This window comes from Battus philenor, unplaced genomic scaffold (assembly GCF_028537555.1).
Source record: "Battus philenor isolate CCGP_79_NKW_IND1 unplaced genomic scaffold, ilBatPhil1.0.hap1 SCAF_7, whole genome shotgun sequence".
NCBI classification, from domain to species: domain Eukaryota; kingdom Metazoa; phylum Arthropoda; class Insecta; order Lepidoptera; family Papilionidae; genus Battus; species Battus philenor.
The window spans coordinates 5322863-5339954 of record NW_027181737.1 but is presented as its reverse complement, the minus strand read 5'-3'; the positions used below and the strand labels follow the sequence as shown (position 1 = coordinate 5339954).

General features: G+C 31.6%; 2 protein-coding genes across 3 annotated transcripts in view; one reads left to right on the top strand and one right to left on the bottom strand.

Annotated features, from left to right (window-relative positions):
• Positions 1 to 242, top strand: part of LOC137930916 (proteasome-associated protein ECM29 homolog) — a 28586-nt gene extending 28344 nt beyond the window's left edge. Inside the window, exon 37 of the mRNA XM_068774278.1 lies at positions 72 to 242. Within this exon, the coding sequence (XP_068630379.1) occupies positions 72 to 199 (128 nt within the window). The 3' untranslated portion in view covers positions 200 to 242. The remainder of the gene's footprint in view (positions 1 to 71) is intronic.
• Positions 243 to 787: 545 nt separating this feature from the next.
• LOC137930828 (LMBR1 domain-containing protein 2 homolog) lies at positions 788 to 12144 on the bottom strand. 2 transcript variants are annotated; one of them, XM_068774159.1, is made up of 10 exons: positions 11577 to 12144; positions 10141 to 10325; positions 8599 to 8977; positions 7502 to 7672; positions 6875 to 7052; positions 5759 to 5940; positions 4739 to 4978; positions 3726 to 3927; positions 3264 to 3359; positions 788 to 2624 (listed from the first exon to the last, which is right to left on the bottom strand). In XM_068774159.1, the coding sequence occupies exons 1-10, from the start codon at positions 11748 to 11750 to the stop codon at positions 2401 to 2403; spliced, it is 2031 nt and encodes a 676-aa protein (XP_068630260.1). In that variant the 5' UTR covers positions 11751 to 12144; the 3' UTR covers positions 788 to 2400. The 2 variants fall into 2 exon arrangements, with proteins under 2 accessions (XP_068630260.1, XP_068630261.1); XM_068774160.1 differs by having other exon boundaries at positions 788 to 2591.
• Between the last annotated feature and the right edge of the window lie 4948 nt (positions 12145 to 17092).

Genomic DNA, 17092 nt, shown 5'->3' with positions numbered 1-17092 from the left:
TTTTATATCTGTTTCGCACAAAATTATCTACAGTTTAATACATGAAATAATGTGACATGTTCATATTACAGAATTAAACAAAACCGTGGAATTGAATACACTGAAGGAAATCTACCAAACCTACGCGCCAGATTTAGCTAAAGATTCATCGCACGAATTAAGAACCAAAGTGGAAAGTATTAAATCGTACCTTAAGTAATATTACCATTTGTAATCACGCGCAGTGTATAATAAATAGTAAAATGGAATTGTTTTTATTTTATTTTTAAATAAGAAAAGTTGTTGGAAAATGATATGATATATAATAGATGAGAAACATAGTTCTTATCACTACCAGTACGTGATGTATAAGGTGGCACAAACCATCATCAATTTAACCATAGTATGTCCACAGCTGGATATAAGTCTCCTTCATAGATTTCCAAGAGTACAGGTTGAGAGCAACCTGCACCATGTGTCTTCCGATAACTTGTGAGTTGGCGTCCTATGCTGCTTTTGCTGGTCTGGTAGTCTCCACTTCAGAACCTTAAGGCCTTAGCGGCAATCTGTTCTTCGCGTTATATGGCCTACTCACTTCCTTCAACTTGACGATCCACTGGGCTGTATTGATTTAATTTGTTCATCTGGGGATCTATTCATTAATATTCAATAAGAAGTGCTTCAAGTTAGTAAATGCTATAGCATTAACTACTACACACTGCTTTATGCTGTGTAGTTTATATATTTATCTTAGTATCACACTACAATTTAAGGAATAGTTTGGATTTAATGAAACATCTAATTTTATATCACAAAAATTTAATGCACTCGCATTACATAAATCTATGGAATGAAACAAAACAACATTAACAATAATTAAATTATTTGATCAATTTGAATGCATTACAAACAATAACAAAGCCAATAATTAATACCGTTAGCGATAAGCTGCGTAACTAAAAACGTAATTTGACGTGAGTAGTCGACCTTATAACTATTTTGCGTTAAATACGATTGCCTAAAGCTAACATCCGTGTGGACGAAGCCATCTAACATTTTGTACATGGAATACATCACTAATTCTTAATAACTATGCACACATTTGTTTATTTATATATATTTTTAGTCATACTATCTAATAAAACATCTTTAATATCACTTAATAATTATTTAAAATTGGTTAAAAAACAATTTTGAGTTGTAGTTCTCATAGTGACGTCTGAAGGAAATTTATCTTGTAAATGATTTTTAAATTTTCTGTAACAAAGCTGAAATATTTTTAATTGGTTTTTCGATTAAACATAAAAAATTTTTGGCCTAAATAGTAAAAAAAATCAGACTGGTTTTTAGCATATCTAACATGAATATATGGATGGATGAATTCACAAATAAACATGCAAATATGTAATGTTATTTTGAATAATCTTTATCATATTCTTACTTTATAAGATGGTGTACAGGCCATTGTTATAAATGTTTCTTGTTTGTGATCAAATTTAATTAATTTTAATACATTGCACTCTATTTATTTTTATATAGTATATAGCTATGCAAATTCATTATTATGCAAACTTTTTTAAAACTTATGTGATTAATATTTAATCTCAAATTACTATGCAGTATAACGATATTTATAAATTATTATCTATACTCAGTAAGGCATTAATTATGAGCTGGTTTGTCTACACACATTACAAATATCTACTAAACGAAAATGGTGATATCCTTCAGTAATTTTTACGGGATTAGAAAGCAAATGATACATTAATGCTAATTTCTAAGTCAAATCTACTACGATTTTTTATATATGATACATGATTTTATATTCACAATTTTTTAATGCATTTTTATTTATAAAGAAATATAATATAATGCTAATTTTTATATAAAAAGACATTAAAATATTTACATAATATGTGATATCATGTAGAACCGGTGACATAGACAAGGTCGTGCGAAGTTCTGCGCTGTCGGCAGCACAAGACAGGTTATTACAGTAATCTTTGGGGAAGACCTATGCCTTGCAGTGGGTGTCTATCAGCTGATATGATGATGATCATGACGATATAACATTGTGTCAAAGTATTTTTATGGAAAAATAATATATTTAAATATGGAACTATTATTATTACTATATTAGATGAGTTAATTTACTTATTTATAACAGTGATTACATTCCGGCTCAGTGTAAGTTTTGCAAAGGTCATATATCCGAACCAACAGTGATACATTAATATTTATTTAACAGAAATGCATTACTTCTATTGTTATGTAATGCAACAGACTGTAGATTTTATTCATAATATTTCGTGTTTACAAAAACCAGCTCCTAACAAATAATACGCACCGATAATTATTCATATTACACAAATTAATTATTCCTATATATTTTATCTAATATATACTTAACTGTACAATTCACTAAACATCGTCAAAGAGTCCTCGGGGAGGCATTGTCATTTTGTCCCTCCTCCGGTCATCAAACTCTGTTCTAATCGTAGGGATGGTACTCTCTCCGAACCTCTTGTCTACGTCTTCCTGGTACGGCAGCTCGGCTCGCTGATACGAACCAACGTTGCTGGATCTCTCGGGGCTCGGCGTCACATAGTAATCTGAGTCCACGTCATTTAAAAGCCCGGTGTGGGCTGAAAAGTGACGCACATGCACAATAACTGGATAGTATAGAAGTGAAAAGAAAACAGTGGTGCAATGAAATAAAGATATTAAAACAATATGGAAGGATTAATGATGACTGATGGCTTAAAAGGCAGTTGATTCAGGGTCTTCAGGTCTTCTACTATTATCACAAACTCTTAGTGTCCTATTTTTTCTTACTTTTTTATTACTATTATTAATAAAGTTTTTTAGAAATGGATAGAGAAAAATTCTTACTACATTGTCTTGATTTTGATAATAATATTTAGTGGTATAATAATAATATATTATTTTTTTTTGTCGAACCATGTACTCAAAATTATAACTTCATACAAGTGATCAACGTTGTTAAAATATTACGAGTGACCTTGATTTACAGGATACCTTGTTTGTTGGGAAAAACTGAAGAATACAACAACAATACTTAATAAATATTAGAGAAGTGTTTAAAAAAAGCTCTTTCAGGAGCGACACTGATACATAGATCTATAATGTTCTATGTAATTATGTGTTTGGACATCAATGTTCCGAAGTATAATGAATTGCCATAAGATATGAATTAAGAATATTCAGTACATGTGTATCGGGTAAGGGGAAGCGGAGAAATGAGTGCTAGGTAATGGTGTTACCTCCGTCGTTGTCGCGCGCGCTTCTGTAGTTGAACCTCTCGCTGTAGTCACGGCGACGAGTCAGCGATTCCTCCGCGCGTTGTCGCTTGCGTTTCTCTGTTTTCAATGTAATCAATAGGTTTAGTTTTTGATATTAGATGTTAAATACAGATTGATTACAAGGAAAATCAATTGCACCCTTTAATTTATAGTTACAAGCGTTCTTAACATGTCTCGATCTAAGAAAAACCGACGACAAACTTAGACGCGCTTTTGTGTACACTCACAATATTCCTAATATAACAATAGAGCAATTAATTCCAAAGTTTTATTATTTACACTAGAAGTGTATTATAATATTATACACAGTTGTCCGCTAAAATATGTCAAATAATTTCGGCTAAGTAACTAGAGATTATTTATTGGACAATATATGAAAATAAAAATAATACATTGAATATTTAATATTAATTTAAAACCGACCTCGCTTGACGATCTCCCGACCCTCATCCACCAGGTCGGTGGTAAGTTCATCATCACCCACGAACTGCTGGAAGCCACAAAGGGAGAGCAGCCGACTACCCAGCGACAGGTAAGTGGCGAGGCATAGCAGCACCACCAACATGGGGAAGTAAATGTTGAAGCCCTCCGCTATTATACCAAGAACGTCCATATGGCCCATTATCTGCAAAATGATTAAATAGAAAAACATATATAAAACTGCTTAAAATTGTTAAGTACTAATAACATTTAATATGTTTATGTATAAGGAAACAGTGAAAAAAAGGCATGATACCTTACACTATTCAAAGACACTGTGTCCTTCAAACTAATTATTATTAATTATTTTTCTGCTAAGTGGTTAAATATTTTTGTTCTATTGTTAAATCAGATAAAGGGATGGTAAATGTACCAGCGCCTTCAAACGTCTCTCCGACGGAAGATAGATTAACAACTATAATGTTAGGTGTGCACACATTCATGAATCAGACTTGCTCATTACAAGGACAGAGTGCTGACTAAACCTTAAATATCAAGTACTGAAGTCATCGTCTAGCATTGTTTTTAATTTAGTATTTAGAACTACCCACACATGACACCATAATGGCAACATCAAATATGGATTGTTTGGCTGTTCGTCATTACAAAGTTTCTCTAATACATAACCAAGGTCTAAGTGTGGGCTTATTATGTAGACCACTTTTATATAAAAAGAATATTGTTATGTGAAGGTTGTAGACTCTTTTATTTACAGAATTGAATTTACGTTTTATAGAATCTACGATGTTATCTATTAAAGGGTCAAAAACCATTTTTGGAATTTGCGAGTAAGACAGATGATAAATGTTTTTGTGAGAGAGACAAACAAAACATGCGGGTAAACAGGTTGACTATAATTGTCTAAATTGAATCCACTTTAACTTCCATGCAACCATATCAAAATCGTATCAGGTATCACATGTTCTAGTTATCTTTTAAAATGGAAGAAAAATTACCTGCGTGTAATAAGTTTCCATGATTCTCTCCTTAATAACATGCGAGTCCATGTGGATGAGGCTGAGGAAATTAAGGCACATGGCGGGCGTCAGTCGGCACACCATCATGCCTGAGAAGATCAAGCTGTACTCATTGGTCTGGTGGTGCGGGGCCAGGTAGTATAGATTGAGGAGGCGGATCTTCAGCACCGTGGAGTACGCGCAGTAGAACATATACGCGATAATTAGCGTTGAGACTGACTGAAAATAGATAGGAATTTTTTAAATACTAGTTTGCTACTAGTTTAGACTGGTTGAGATATAGATATTTTTCCTTGATATATTCTGACTAATTTAAGAATTTCCTATTTTATATATTTGCCATTTTTGTGTGGTATGCAGAATCGGTATTAATTACCGATGTAGCAAATAGTTACGTATTCTAATTCACTCACAGTTGTTATGACTTAACTTTAGTAATTAGATGTAGGATTTAAAATAGTGACAATTATTAGAAAAGAAAGTATATGGTTCGATATTTATAACATGGACTGTATAACAATTACCGATTATATAGGTCAGTGCATCAATACTAATCTATCTAGTTGGCCTTAAAAAACGTGTACAGTATCCGGCGATAAATATGGCACATCGTTCTTTCGAAAAGAGACAATCGGCTAATTTCGGCTTCGTAGGGCGTTACCTCTGTCCCACACTATTATCTATGTGACTTTTTGTCAGTCGTGCGATGCCGATGGTCCGATGGCCGACTCCTAAGGTCGATGTGCAATATTTATTGCCGGGTATTGTATTTCAATATGACAATCGTATTATCTTGTTATTTTAAATGTATACCAAATAGTTAAGGATTTAACAGTTTTAGGTTTAACGATGTACCTTTAAGAATTATAAAATTTACTTAAGAATTCTTATTATTATAACACTTTTTACTTGACTTTTTAACTGCATTTTCCCTATAAATAAATAATAGATATTAGACATTATAAAATGTCTAAGTTTTTACTTGAAAGTAACACTTACAACAATAGCAGCATAATTGTAGGTTTCCTTACTTGCTAACACAATGTTAGCGAATATCGATAGAACGGGTTTCTTGCAGAAGAATGTCACCTCTGACCACACCACAGCGACCGACAGCAAACATGTGACCACCGCCATTGTTTTCAGGAAATAAGGCTTGATGAAACATTCCCAGTACCACTCTGTATCATGAATTTAAAATATATAATATATGTAATATACGTTTGCCCACAATGAGTTCGTCGTCATTTCAGCCCATAGACACCCACTGCAAGGCGTATATCCCGCCCCCCAAAGATAGGGTGAGGCGATCGCATTGTGGTATTATGGTACATAGAAGGCACTACTACTTATCATCTGAAAACTTGTTTGAGACTAGTGGTAATCCTACATAATTAAAATACAGTGTGAACTATATTGTTGTTGTTTATTTATATTGCACTCATGTAATTAGTGTGATAGTCAGAATTGTAAGCAGAACATTACGCATTCAGGCTATAAACAGGTAATAAGTCCCATTATATAATTTAATATTTCCGTGTTAAACAAAAATTAAAAAATAATATAATTTTTGAAATCTTTATTTCGACAGATTTTTTATCTTCTAAAGATACACCAACTCCATAGAAACAATCTTCTCAGAAATTAAAATGAATGCTGATGCGAGTTCATGACTGTGTCATAGATAAGGATAGTATTAACTAAGAAAGGGGCTAATATATAGCTACTTCTGCTATGCATCAGTAAACAATGCGAAACACAATTACCACCATTACTCTACTCTACACGTGTTTCACCTCTCCACAGGGTATCCTCAGGAGATGTAAGACCAACCAGTGCCAAACATCGAGTCACTCGTGTTTACCAACGGGCTGGCGGGCGGTGCACTTCATTGCACGACTACTGCTGCATAGCGGAAGTAGATATATATTAGTCCCTTTCTTAGTTAGGATGGACTTCCGCGAGGTAACGCCTGATTCTATTAGAAGGATAGCAGTCTCAGAGTAGGGTGATAATGTGGCTTCAAACAAAAGAAGTAGGGTTAGACAAAAGAAATATATATACACACACACACATATATATAAATAAATCGGATGTTATGTTGTTGATATTTACCGATTATAGGCGGGTAGAATATTCTTTGCAGTCTTGGCCGCGGCGTGTGAAATGTGTGTTGGAAGCGGCGATCTGGGGACCTGCAGTTTGACGCTACGTCCTCCAAATGGAAGATGCGTTCCAACATCAGACCCCATTGGGTTTCAGTGCGTTGCAGAACATGAAGAGCTTTGATTGTCTGAATAATTATAATGTTTATAAGATTTAAATCATCCATGAATAGTTATTTACAATATTATCAAGTAATTTTAATGAATTTAATTAAACACTTATAAAAGAATGACCTTTAAGTAAACTATGTACTTTAAAAGAATATAATGGGAGCTTTTAATTCTATGGGATTATAAAAAAATAAGATTCATAAAATACATTTTAGTATGTACAGGTACAAAGACATGCACACACGCAATATATTTGGGGAAATAACTTCCAGAAAATTGTACTGTTTTTGTACAAAACTGATTTTTGATGGCTTAAACTAATGATAATCTTGTAATAAACAGTAAATAATTATGTTGCGTTTTCATTAATGCCTATTATGCTCTATATTTATAAAAATCTTGTAGTATGAACTTCAAAAAAATTAGAAAAAAAAAAATTCCTACTATGAATTAGTTACATGTATACCTTTTTATGTAAGTTGACAAGAGACTTGAATGATGGTGGCGTAGGTCTTTCAGGGGCCACGCGAGAATTCAATCTGTCCCGAAGCTGTATGGGTAATTTCTGTACAATTGTTTCAACATGACGATGCAATGGGTGGCCAGGACCAACTGCTGCCATTACAGAGTTTAGAGTCTGTAAGGGTAATATTTAAAATTTAAAGAATATTTTGTTATTATATGAATTCATGATGTAATTATAAACTGAAATAATTACAACATTACAATGTAAACAAATATCTTTAACTTGATTATACAATCCAATCAAGCTGAGGTTTGGCCTCCTTGAGCGATAGCTTAAGCAGAAGTTTCCTGTCAAAATTCTTTTGGTCTAGTTGTGGCCTGACCCAAGAAATTTCGAGGGGAATCAAGGGATTTGAAGGAACTTAGCATGTCTTCCCAAGAGATCAAAAAACTCAGCAGACTATCTATACAGGTCAAATTTTATAAGGGTTGTCATTTTGATTGAGATAATAAAAAGACTTCTAGCCTAAATGCTCCGTGTTCTGCCTCCAATAAGATGAAACTATAAATTACAACATTGCAAACTGACACTAATTCAAAAAAAATCTTTTTGCAATGTTTGTCCTTTTAATATTTACATAGTGTTAAAACCCTGGTTATCAAAGATTGTTTACATATAAGTATACATGATTTACAAAGATAAGGTTAAAAAAAGCCTTTCTATTATAATATTAGTTATTAATAATAGTATTATATTGTTTAAAGATAATTAATGAACAATATGAGCAGTGATAGCTGAGTGGTAAAAGACTGAGACTTGTAATAGTAGGTCACAATGGACCTGTTTGTTAGGCGTGGCGATTTTGGTATATAACCCACAGATATATTTGGGGGAGGCATATGCCGTGCAGTGGGAGTCTATGGGCTGAAACTATGACAATGACGAATTATTCAACAAACCTAATACAGCTCATCAAAAAAAAATTATCTGAATTTACCACTTATTTTCTGTAAATAGATGATTCTTATTACAATTTTTTTTATACTATACAAAATAATTAGTAAAGGAATTTAAAAAGTAAATTGTTATAAACTTACATCTAAAATATCATCTACAGTTTCTTCTGCCTCACATTTGTCTGTGCTTAATTTGGCTATTTTGAAATAGCTGTAAGTGAGTGTGTAGTTTTTCTTCGAGTTATTCCACATGTTTCTGGGCACTTCTACCAATGCATATCCAAGTAAAAGAATCAACAGAAACAGACCCCATGTGTTACTTGCAGAAGATGCAATTGCTTTTATTTTCGAGCCATCTAAATATATGCCAGGTTTCAAAGCAATATATATGAGTAATATACCACATATAAGTAAATATGATCCATAGTAAATAGCATTGTCCACCAATGCAGATTTAAGTTTGCCTTTAACTGTAAAATCACCAGCTTTACTGTATGACTGCATCATAGGCATTATAAGCCTGTAAAAATAATAAAAAGGTTAATCAACTAAAAAATTAGCCAATGATTTAAAAAAGATATATCAATATTAGGTAATGTTAATAAAAAAATATCCATTCCCCATCCACATTGCAAATTTAATGAACTTCCTATCAACACCACTTGTGGGTGAAATTTCATAGACTTCCTTAGATAATCTCAAGTCAGCAAAGGGAATAATCCTAGCAAATTTCAAGTTACTAAGCTTTATGGATCCAGAGATATTGTTGAATATAGTACATATTGTAATAAAAACATAGTTTTTTTTGTCATTAGTACAGAACTATTTTCTCCTTTAAGAACTAATTTAACTCTAAATTAATAAAATTGTATGTTATGAACCAACTTTTTTTCTAGACTTCTTTCTTTTACTAACACAATTGTGACATAAATTAAGATTTCTAAATTAAAAAATAAGTAAATTTCTTATAAAATTATTTATCCAGATTAACTTATCAATAGTTCTATAAAGTCTGAATAATACAAAATTGTAATATTTAGAATGGAATTTACGATAAAAAATGTTACAAACTGGTAACAGTCTTATGATAAATACTGACATGTTTGAGTAATTAAATTAACAACTACACAATGATAAAGAAAATGAATTTATTGGTAACATTATCAGTTAATAATGAAATACTTATATATGTGTATATATGTATAGTAATGAATGTATTTGTATGTATTTTTATGAGAATAGTATTTTGTTATGTAATATATATATATACATATATTATTATGTACACCCTAAAATTGTCTTCTCCTTCATGTCTTTCATCTCAATCCAAAGGTTGTCCAGTAGAGATTGGCTTGAACAATAAAACCGCCTATTGGACCTCCAATTAATTATTCCTTTTTTTAGTTATTATCAATGTATTTGTTACTTTTGCATTTTTTTACAGAGAATTTTCATGTACAATAAAGTGTAATTGAATAAATAAATATTTAATGATTTATTGCAGTTGTTCAAATAATATAAAGATAGTTAAAACTGAAACTGTATTCATTTTACGACACCTATTTTCTTTATGAATTAATCTAATGTCTGTACAATATCTTGCTAAAAGGCACTTACAAATTATCAAATTGGTTTCATATGTACCATGTGAGTATATATAATTTGTATACAAGATATACATACCAAGTCAAACATTGCGATGTCCAATAAACCACTCTCCAGAGGTTAGGAAATACAGAGTTTGGTACATAGCTCCAAGGCTTTTGACAATGACTTGGCACGGGTGGATCAGTGCTGGAGTCATTAACATGGACCACCAAACTTGGGCTTGTTGCATTTGCTTCTTGTAGGCATTGACGATAAACAGTCTGAAAAAGTTGAAAGAAGTAAAAATTTAAACTAATAATACAGGATTTATGGTATTCTACTCTCCTCTATATACTGCTCTTGGTGAAGCGCAGGGAGTTGGCAGATATCATGTATATAGCTATAATTTTAAATGGCTCTGTCAATTGCCCCGAGCTTGTTAGTTCTTTATAAATATATGTTCCATCTTATCAGCAGAGAAATCCAAAGCTACTCTCTGTTCTATTGGTAACAGTAACTCTTAAAATAACTCATTTGTTGCTTGCTCTGCGTAGGTTGAATGAATTAGACAAGAATTCAAATTTGATGTTTTTAGTATCAATCCATATGCTTTAAGACACAAATACATGAACAATTTCTTTGGTTATCCAATTTAAAATAACAACTTTTTTATTTATTTGTACATTGTATGCATGTGTGTGCATATCTGTATGTGCTATAGAGTTTATTGAATAACTTTTGTTTATGTAGGATTATGATCCTTTTGCACGTCCTCACAATGTATGTAATAATGCTAAAGATGGAAACTTGTAATGACCCATTGATGTATAAGTCGCCTGTTAAAATGTAACTAGTTTTTAAGTTTCCTTAACAAGTAAAAATAAAATATTATAAAATTATTTAGGCTAATAGATATGGTTAATAAAGGGACTCTATTGTTTAAGGAAAGGATGTAGCCATAGCTGGGGACATTAATATTAGTAGCCCCGTACCAGGCTGCACTTGATTGCAAGTATGACCTTACCCTGCATACCACAAATATTAAATTTTTGACCACACATAAAGAACAATTTTTGTTATTTCTAAAATTATGTCACTATATGTTTCTATCTACATTGTCATTCTGGCTTTATATTTAATTAATCTAACACAAGGAAGCCTATAATAATTCATATAATAAGGGATAACAAAGAATTTCATAATTTTTATTAATATTTATCATTTTACTTCTAATTGTTTCTGAAGAAAAAATTGGAAGATGTAACAATGGATTGATGCTAGTTGCCTTTAGTAAATTTAGCTACTACAAAAAGTTGAATCTATGCATAAATATCAACTCGCATATCATTCGCCAGATCTTCAAATGAGCATTCAACATTAGAGACAACAGTTACAGTATTTTTTTAACTACTAATGGTTTACTAAGTTGCTTGCTTATATGTTAACAGTTGGTGTATAGTCAAACACAAAGATTTGCTTAAAAAATAAGTTAATCGTTAATATAACAAAATAAATGAATTTATAATACTTACGGAAGATACATCCAAAGGCAAGATAAACATAATAACAAATGAAAAGTACCATGCAGTAAGAACTGAAACAGTGACCAAGATGTGATTTCGGTAGCAGTCTCCATATCTGTATAGCAATGTAGAAGCTAAAATAAATGCTGATATAATTTCTATGATGAAGAGTGTGTATGCCATTTTATTATACTAAGAAGTTTTAAAGTTTTGCAAAATCAGCAATGTACATTAACTTTGTTTCGTATTTTTATTTTTCTCTGTCCACGCTTTTGTTGCTTCGTGTTGAATTTGTTCAAAACGTAACTGTGTGCTAGATTTTATTGGTAATATTATAGGCCTTTGTATTATGTACTCAGTTGGACATTCTTCGTAAAACAGAACACCGCAATCAGGCAAAATAGGATCAAATTCGATTGTATTGATTTCCTCCGACTTCTCTTCAGTCATTTTAAATATAACTAATATCACACATTGTTGTCGGTAATTATTTATATGCTCTCAATGATAGAAATAAGGTAATTTTTCGCAATAATTACACTAAACTACTTATAAATCACAATGAATTATTGACAATTTCGTTCATCAGTCACCACCACATCGTCAAACAAATCAATTAATTACACAGATAAAAAATAGCAATGAAAGCATTTACAGTGACATTTAATGGAAAAGTTTTTTAAACGAGCGTTTTTTTATTACTTCTTTTTTTTTTATATTAAAAATAGTTAAAAGTTCATATTTGGCGAAAATCAATAAAAATACTGATTTTGTTACATAAAGGTCGATGTTAGAAGTAGTTCAACGAATTAATGTACATATTGTATGACATTGCATATAAATAAATTTTAATACACAATGATAGGGATAAATTTTGATTCATTTAATTTTGACAGCAGCTAAAAACTCTTATAGATGGCGCGAAATACATCTTTATTTGCCACATACGTATATTTAGGTTATTCATTAAATTTTATGGGGTTAAAAAATCTGGAAGTGAAAATAGCAAAAAAATTTTTAATTGTAATAGATTGCTATTTTTATTAGAGACTATTTTTACTAGAGGCTCGATAGATTTATTACTACTCGTCTTAATTACTATAAATTTCTGGTCATATTAAAATTTCTTTATGCGATGCATTATTATATTTAAGGACAATAAAATCAATGTACATACATACATTAATATATTACAAGTACATAGTTACTTTTAAATATATCCAGCAGTGTCTAGCGTATTTTTTTACATTCTATCGGCGTTTTAACTTATCTCAGATATAAAATTGCCGATCACGTAAGTGAGCTTCAGGATAAATATCATTTTGAACGTAATATGCCTTCAAGGTTGAAATAAAGCTCTCTGAAGTTCGATTTTTTTCTATACAAAGGGGTAGAAATTTCATCAATATTGTGGCAGAAAATATTGTTACAGCATTCCTTATTTTACATTATACATTTATCATAAAAATGTAATGAACTATTTGCAGACAGGTTATGTAATAAAATATTTATATATTATTTAAAATCTATTTTGGAATGGCATTACGACAAATGTAAAACTTTTGTGTTTAACAATGTACCATGTTATTATTTTGTATACTAATAATCCATAAGGTTTTCAACTATATTATTTACGCTGTTTGCTTTCGGTGAAATGCGGGTAGGTTTTACTCGGGTAGCAAATTAGGGCACTCTGTTATCGTTAAAATTAACAGGAGATAGCTAGGCAGTTTGCAATTTCACGTTGGGTAAATTGGCCTTAGTCTTGTCACAATCGTAAATAAGAAATAATGGCGATTTACCCTTTACAAATCGTGTACAGAAAACGACATGAATTAATAATTTAAGGCAGACTGCACAAAGAGAGGGAGAGAGCAATGAATATAATACAGTGATTGGTTGTAGGCGTTACAGCTTTAAAGGTGAGTTTATTTAAAATGAAAGTTTACTATACCCAGTTTAAAAATCCATTAAAGCCAAGCCTTTTCAAAATTCGGATGACTACCTGTAAAAATTATTTATTGTCCCCGCAGATTTCGTATTGTCAGAAATTATCAGTCTCTCGCATTCCACTTATTAACATCATGTCCGTCTATATACGCCCACGGCAGGGAATAGGTCTTCCCCATAGATAGCCATAATGTCCATCTTTGCGCTGCCTGTATTCAGCGACTATCTGATCGCATTGCCATAGTAAAAAAAGAATATAACATATTTCGAAATGAGTTATGCATATACTTCCTTAAAATGTCACCTTTATACCTTTAACCAATCACACGACGTAGCGCTTATTCAAATGTGAATAATAAATAAACAGAAATTAAATAAATGGATAAAAAAAATAGTTTTGCTGTGGTATATAAATAACCTTAACATTGTAGGTAAAATATAATGGAGTAGTTAAAGAAATTAGGTTTTTAGTTTCTCCTGTAAAACGTAATTTTTGCGATTGCATGTTGATTTGGTTGGGTTTATTTTTACGAACATTGGAAGAATAGTTTTTCTAATTGGAATGCTAATTTATAGGCAGACAAGCATAAAATCTGGAATAATAGTTAACATCCGACCGTATCTTGTTTTTGAGAGCTTTGTTGTGTTTTAGCTGTGAGAGCGTACAAAACTTAATTCTATTAAAATTTAATTTGTTTTGAAATGTTAGTGGAATATGATCAGGTGGTATACTGCGTTTATATCTTAAATCACATAATTAATCCTCAAGGAACCGAGCACGCCTCACGTACAGTTTATGACGTCGGGTCGGACCATTTGTAACAGAATACAACTATTTATTCTCGACCCAAGTAGAATTTTGCCTATACTATCTAGTTAATTAATAACATAAAGGGACCCTTTCTGAATGTAGTTCCACTATATATATTGACTGTATTATATCTTCATATATGTGTAACAAGTAAAAGTATTCTTCGTTTGTTAAAAAAGATATGTAATCTTTATTCAAGTGGCTTTTACATGCAGTTTTGAATTGTGAACTATTTTAATATTATAAGTAGTGCGATACCACTGATTCGGGATATCGATCTGTTGACAAGAGTTAGTCAGAAATTCAACGGTTGCTCTTTTTAAATGAAATTTAATAACGTTTGAAATATTATAACATTAACCCTGTAAATAATTCAACTAATCAAGTTATACACATGAATGCCATTATAAACTATATTTAATATTAACTTTTTTATTTTAGACTTATAACTAAGAAAAAGTAAGGTAAAAAATAAATATTGTGAAACTGATAATGAAAATATTGTTTAATCTGCACAGACTCTGAGAGATCAGCTGTCAGGTGCTTGTCAATGCACCAGCTGAATAATAAAACCTATTTTGGGCCAATAATACTTTCAATATAGCACCAATTAAATGCAGAGATGTTCTCAATGGGGAATCTATTCTTACCGTCCGTTATCGTCCGACACATCTGCTCATTGTCCGTTGAATGATCGCATGGTACAGAGGAAATATAATCTGCAAAGGCATTAAGTTTTCATCGGGAAAGAGATATATTTTTTAAAGTAAAAATCTTTATATTCGTAGAAAATGAGCGACCCTCGGGACATCAATTTGCGTAAAGATTAATGGATGTTCTCACCAACTATTCAATTTGTCTAACAAAATAAAATGAAAAAGGTCTATTTCACTTCACGATTTGAATACATTTTAAATATAATAAGAACCCATGTTTTTCTTTCAGTTGCCTCCTAAAATATAAATTGCTACCAAAATTCGTAGCATTCTTATTAAATAGTAGTGAATAATTTAAGTAATTTTAGTTATGGTTCTGTAAATGTAAATATAGCATCGTCGAGGTTCAAAACAAAAGCTTAAGAAATATTGCTTTAATCTTACAAGATCTCACCAATCGTCTTATCTAAGATTTTGCTTCCCACCGTTATCCGAAATTTACGAGCGCCACGAAAATGTTGAGAATGTATTTACCCAAGACGTCATAACTTTATCACCATTTAGGGACTGCTACATTTTACGACGTAGTAAATTTTCTATCTGTTTATTACACACGAGGATTAAGTATGTTTATTAGATCAGATAAATGAATTATAATCCTTTATTTTTATTACAAACATAAATACACATATTTTTAGTGTTATTTAGTGTTATAATTATATTAAATGAAACCAAAGATCAGTGATCATTTACCGTACAGAAAGTTGGACCGGGAGTCATAACTTGTTAGACATCAAAATTTAATTTATGCTTAGGATTTCTCTAATAGCTCAAATCTGGATTAGAAGATCCATAGGCGACGTAATCGACATTTGAAGGTTCAGTGGGCAGGCTACATATCATGCAAAAGGCCGCTGGTGTCTCAAGATTCTAGAGTGGAGATCCACAAAGTGGACATATAACCAAGTTAAGGTTGTCAGAAGAAGGAAATTATGGAAAGGGATGGCTATGTTCAGCAGTAGACTTCCTAGGGCTTAAATGATGAATAGGTAAAAAGAATAAAATTTAAACGTCAAGCTTTCAGTAAACTTCTAAGATTGTACACCGTATTATGTAAATTAAAAATGCTCTTCTAAATCACTCGGTTATTTTTTCGAACCAAAAATTAATACATTTTTTTAACTTTTAACCAATAAAAGTTTTATTTTTATTTAATTTGTTTAAGCCGAGGGTTACAAGATGTTCCAACGAATAAAAGAAACGTTATTATATAGAGGAAATTTCATTGTTTTATACAGTTCTGAGAACTAAGAATAAAAATTTTCTTCACTGCTTTAAATTCAACCTTTTTAATCTAATAAGATTATGGCGAATATTGTGAAATCAAATAACACACAAACATATTGAGATAAATCTTTAATCCCGTTAATAACAAACAGGTTGCTTATCGCGGGCGACAATATATTTTATTGCCTGCCTTTTCTTCATGAAATTCTTTCATAAGCTACATTGATTTGAGAAGTTATCGACCGTTTTTATTACACATGGGTTGTATTTCGTATTATCGTAATATAAATGTCTAACGTACACGTGACGTGACGTGTCTAACAAACGGATATGCCAACCCCTCGTGTACAATAGATGTAGCCAATCAACTTAATTCGGGTGTAGAAAATGAAGAAGTCAGCAATCAAGTTTTATATACGTAATCCCTTCAACGAATCAACTCATGCGAGTAAGCGTTTTTACGAAAGTAGATTTTACGAGGCTTGAGTTTCTTTATTGGACCGTCAACGCGTTTTTTATTATACTGAGGTAGATTTTATTTGCCCTTTATTTTTGTTAAAATGATATTGTATTTCCGTTTATTTTGGGCCGAGTCAAAAAAATTACCATAGTCATTTTTAATACAGAAATTAAACACACCCAGTCATCTATAATAGTGTGGTGATAATAGCAATCGACCGTGGCGTGGTCCATCGTTCCTTAGAACGAATTGATAAACGTTTATCGAATGACGAACGAAGGTTATGACAAGACAAGTTGAAGTGGCTATAATTAGGCCATATAGCAGGCAGAATAGACGCTGCTGGGGTCTTAAAATTCGA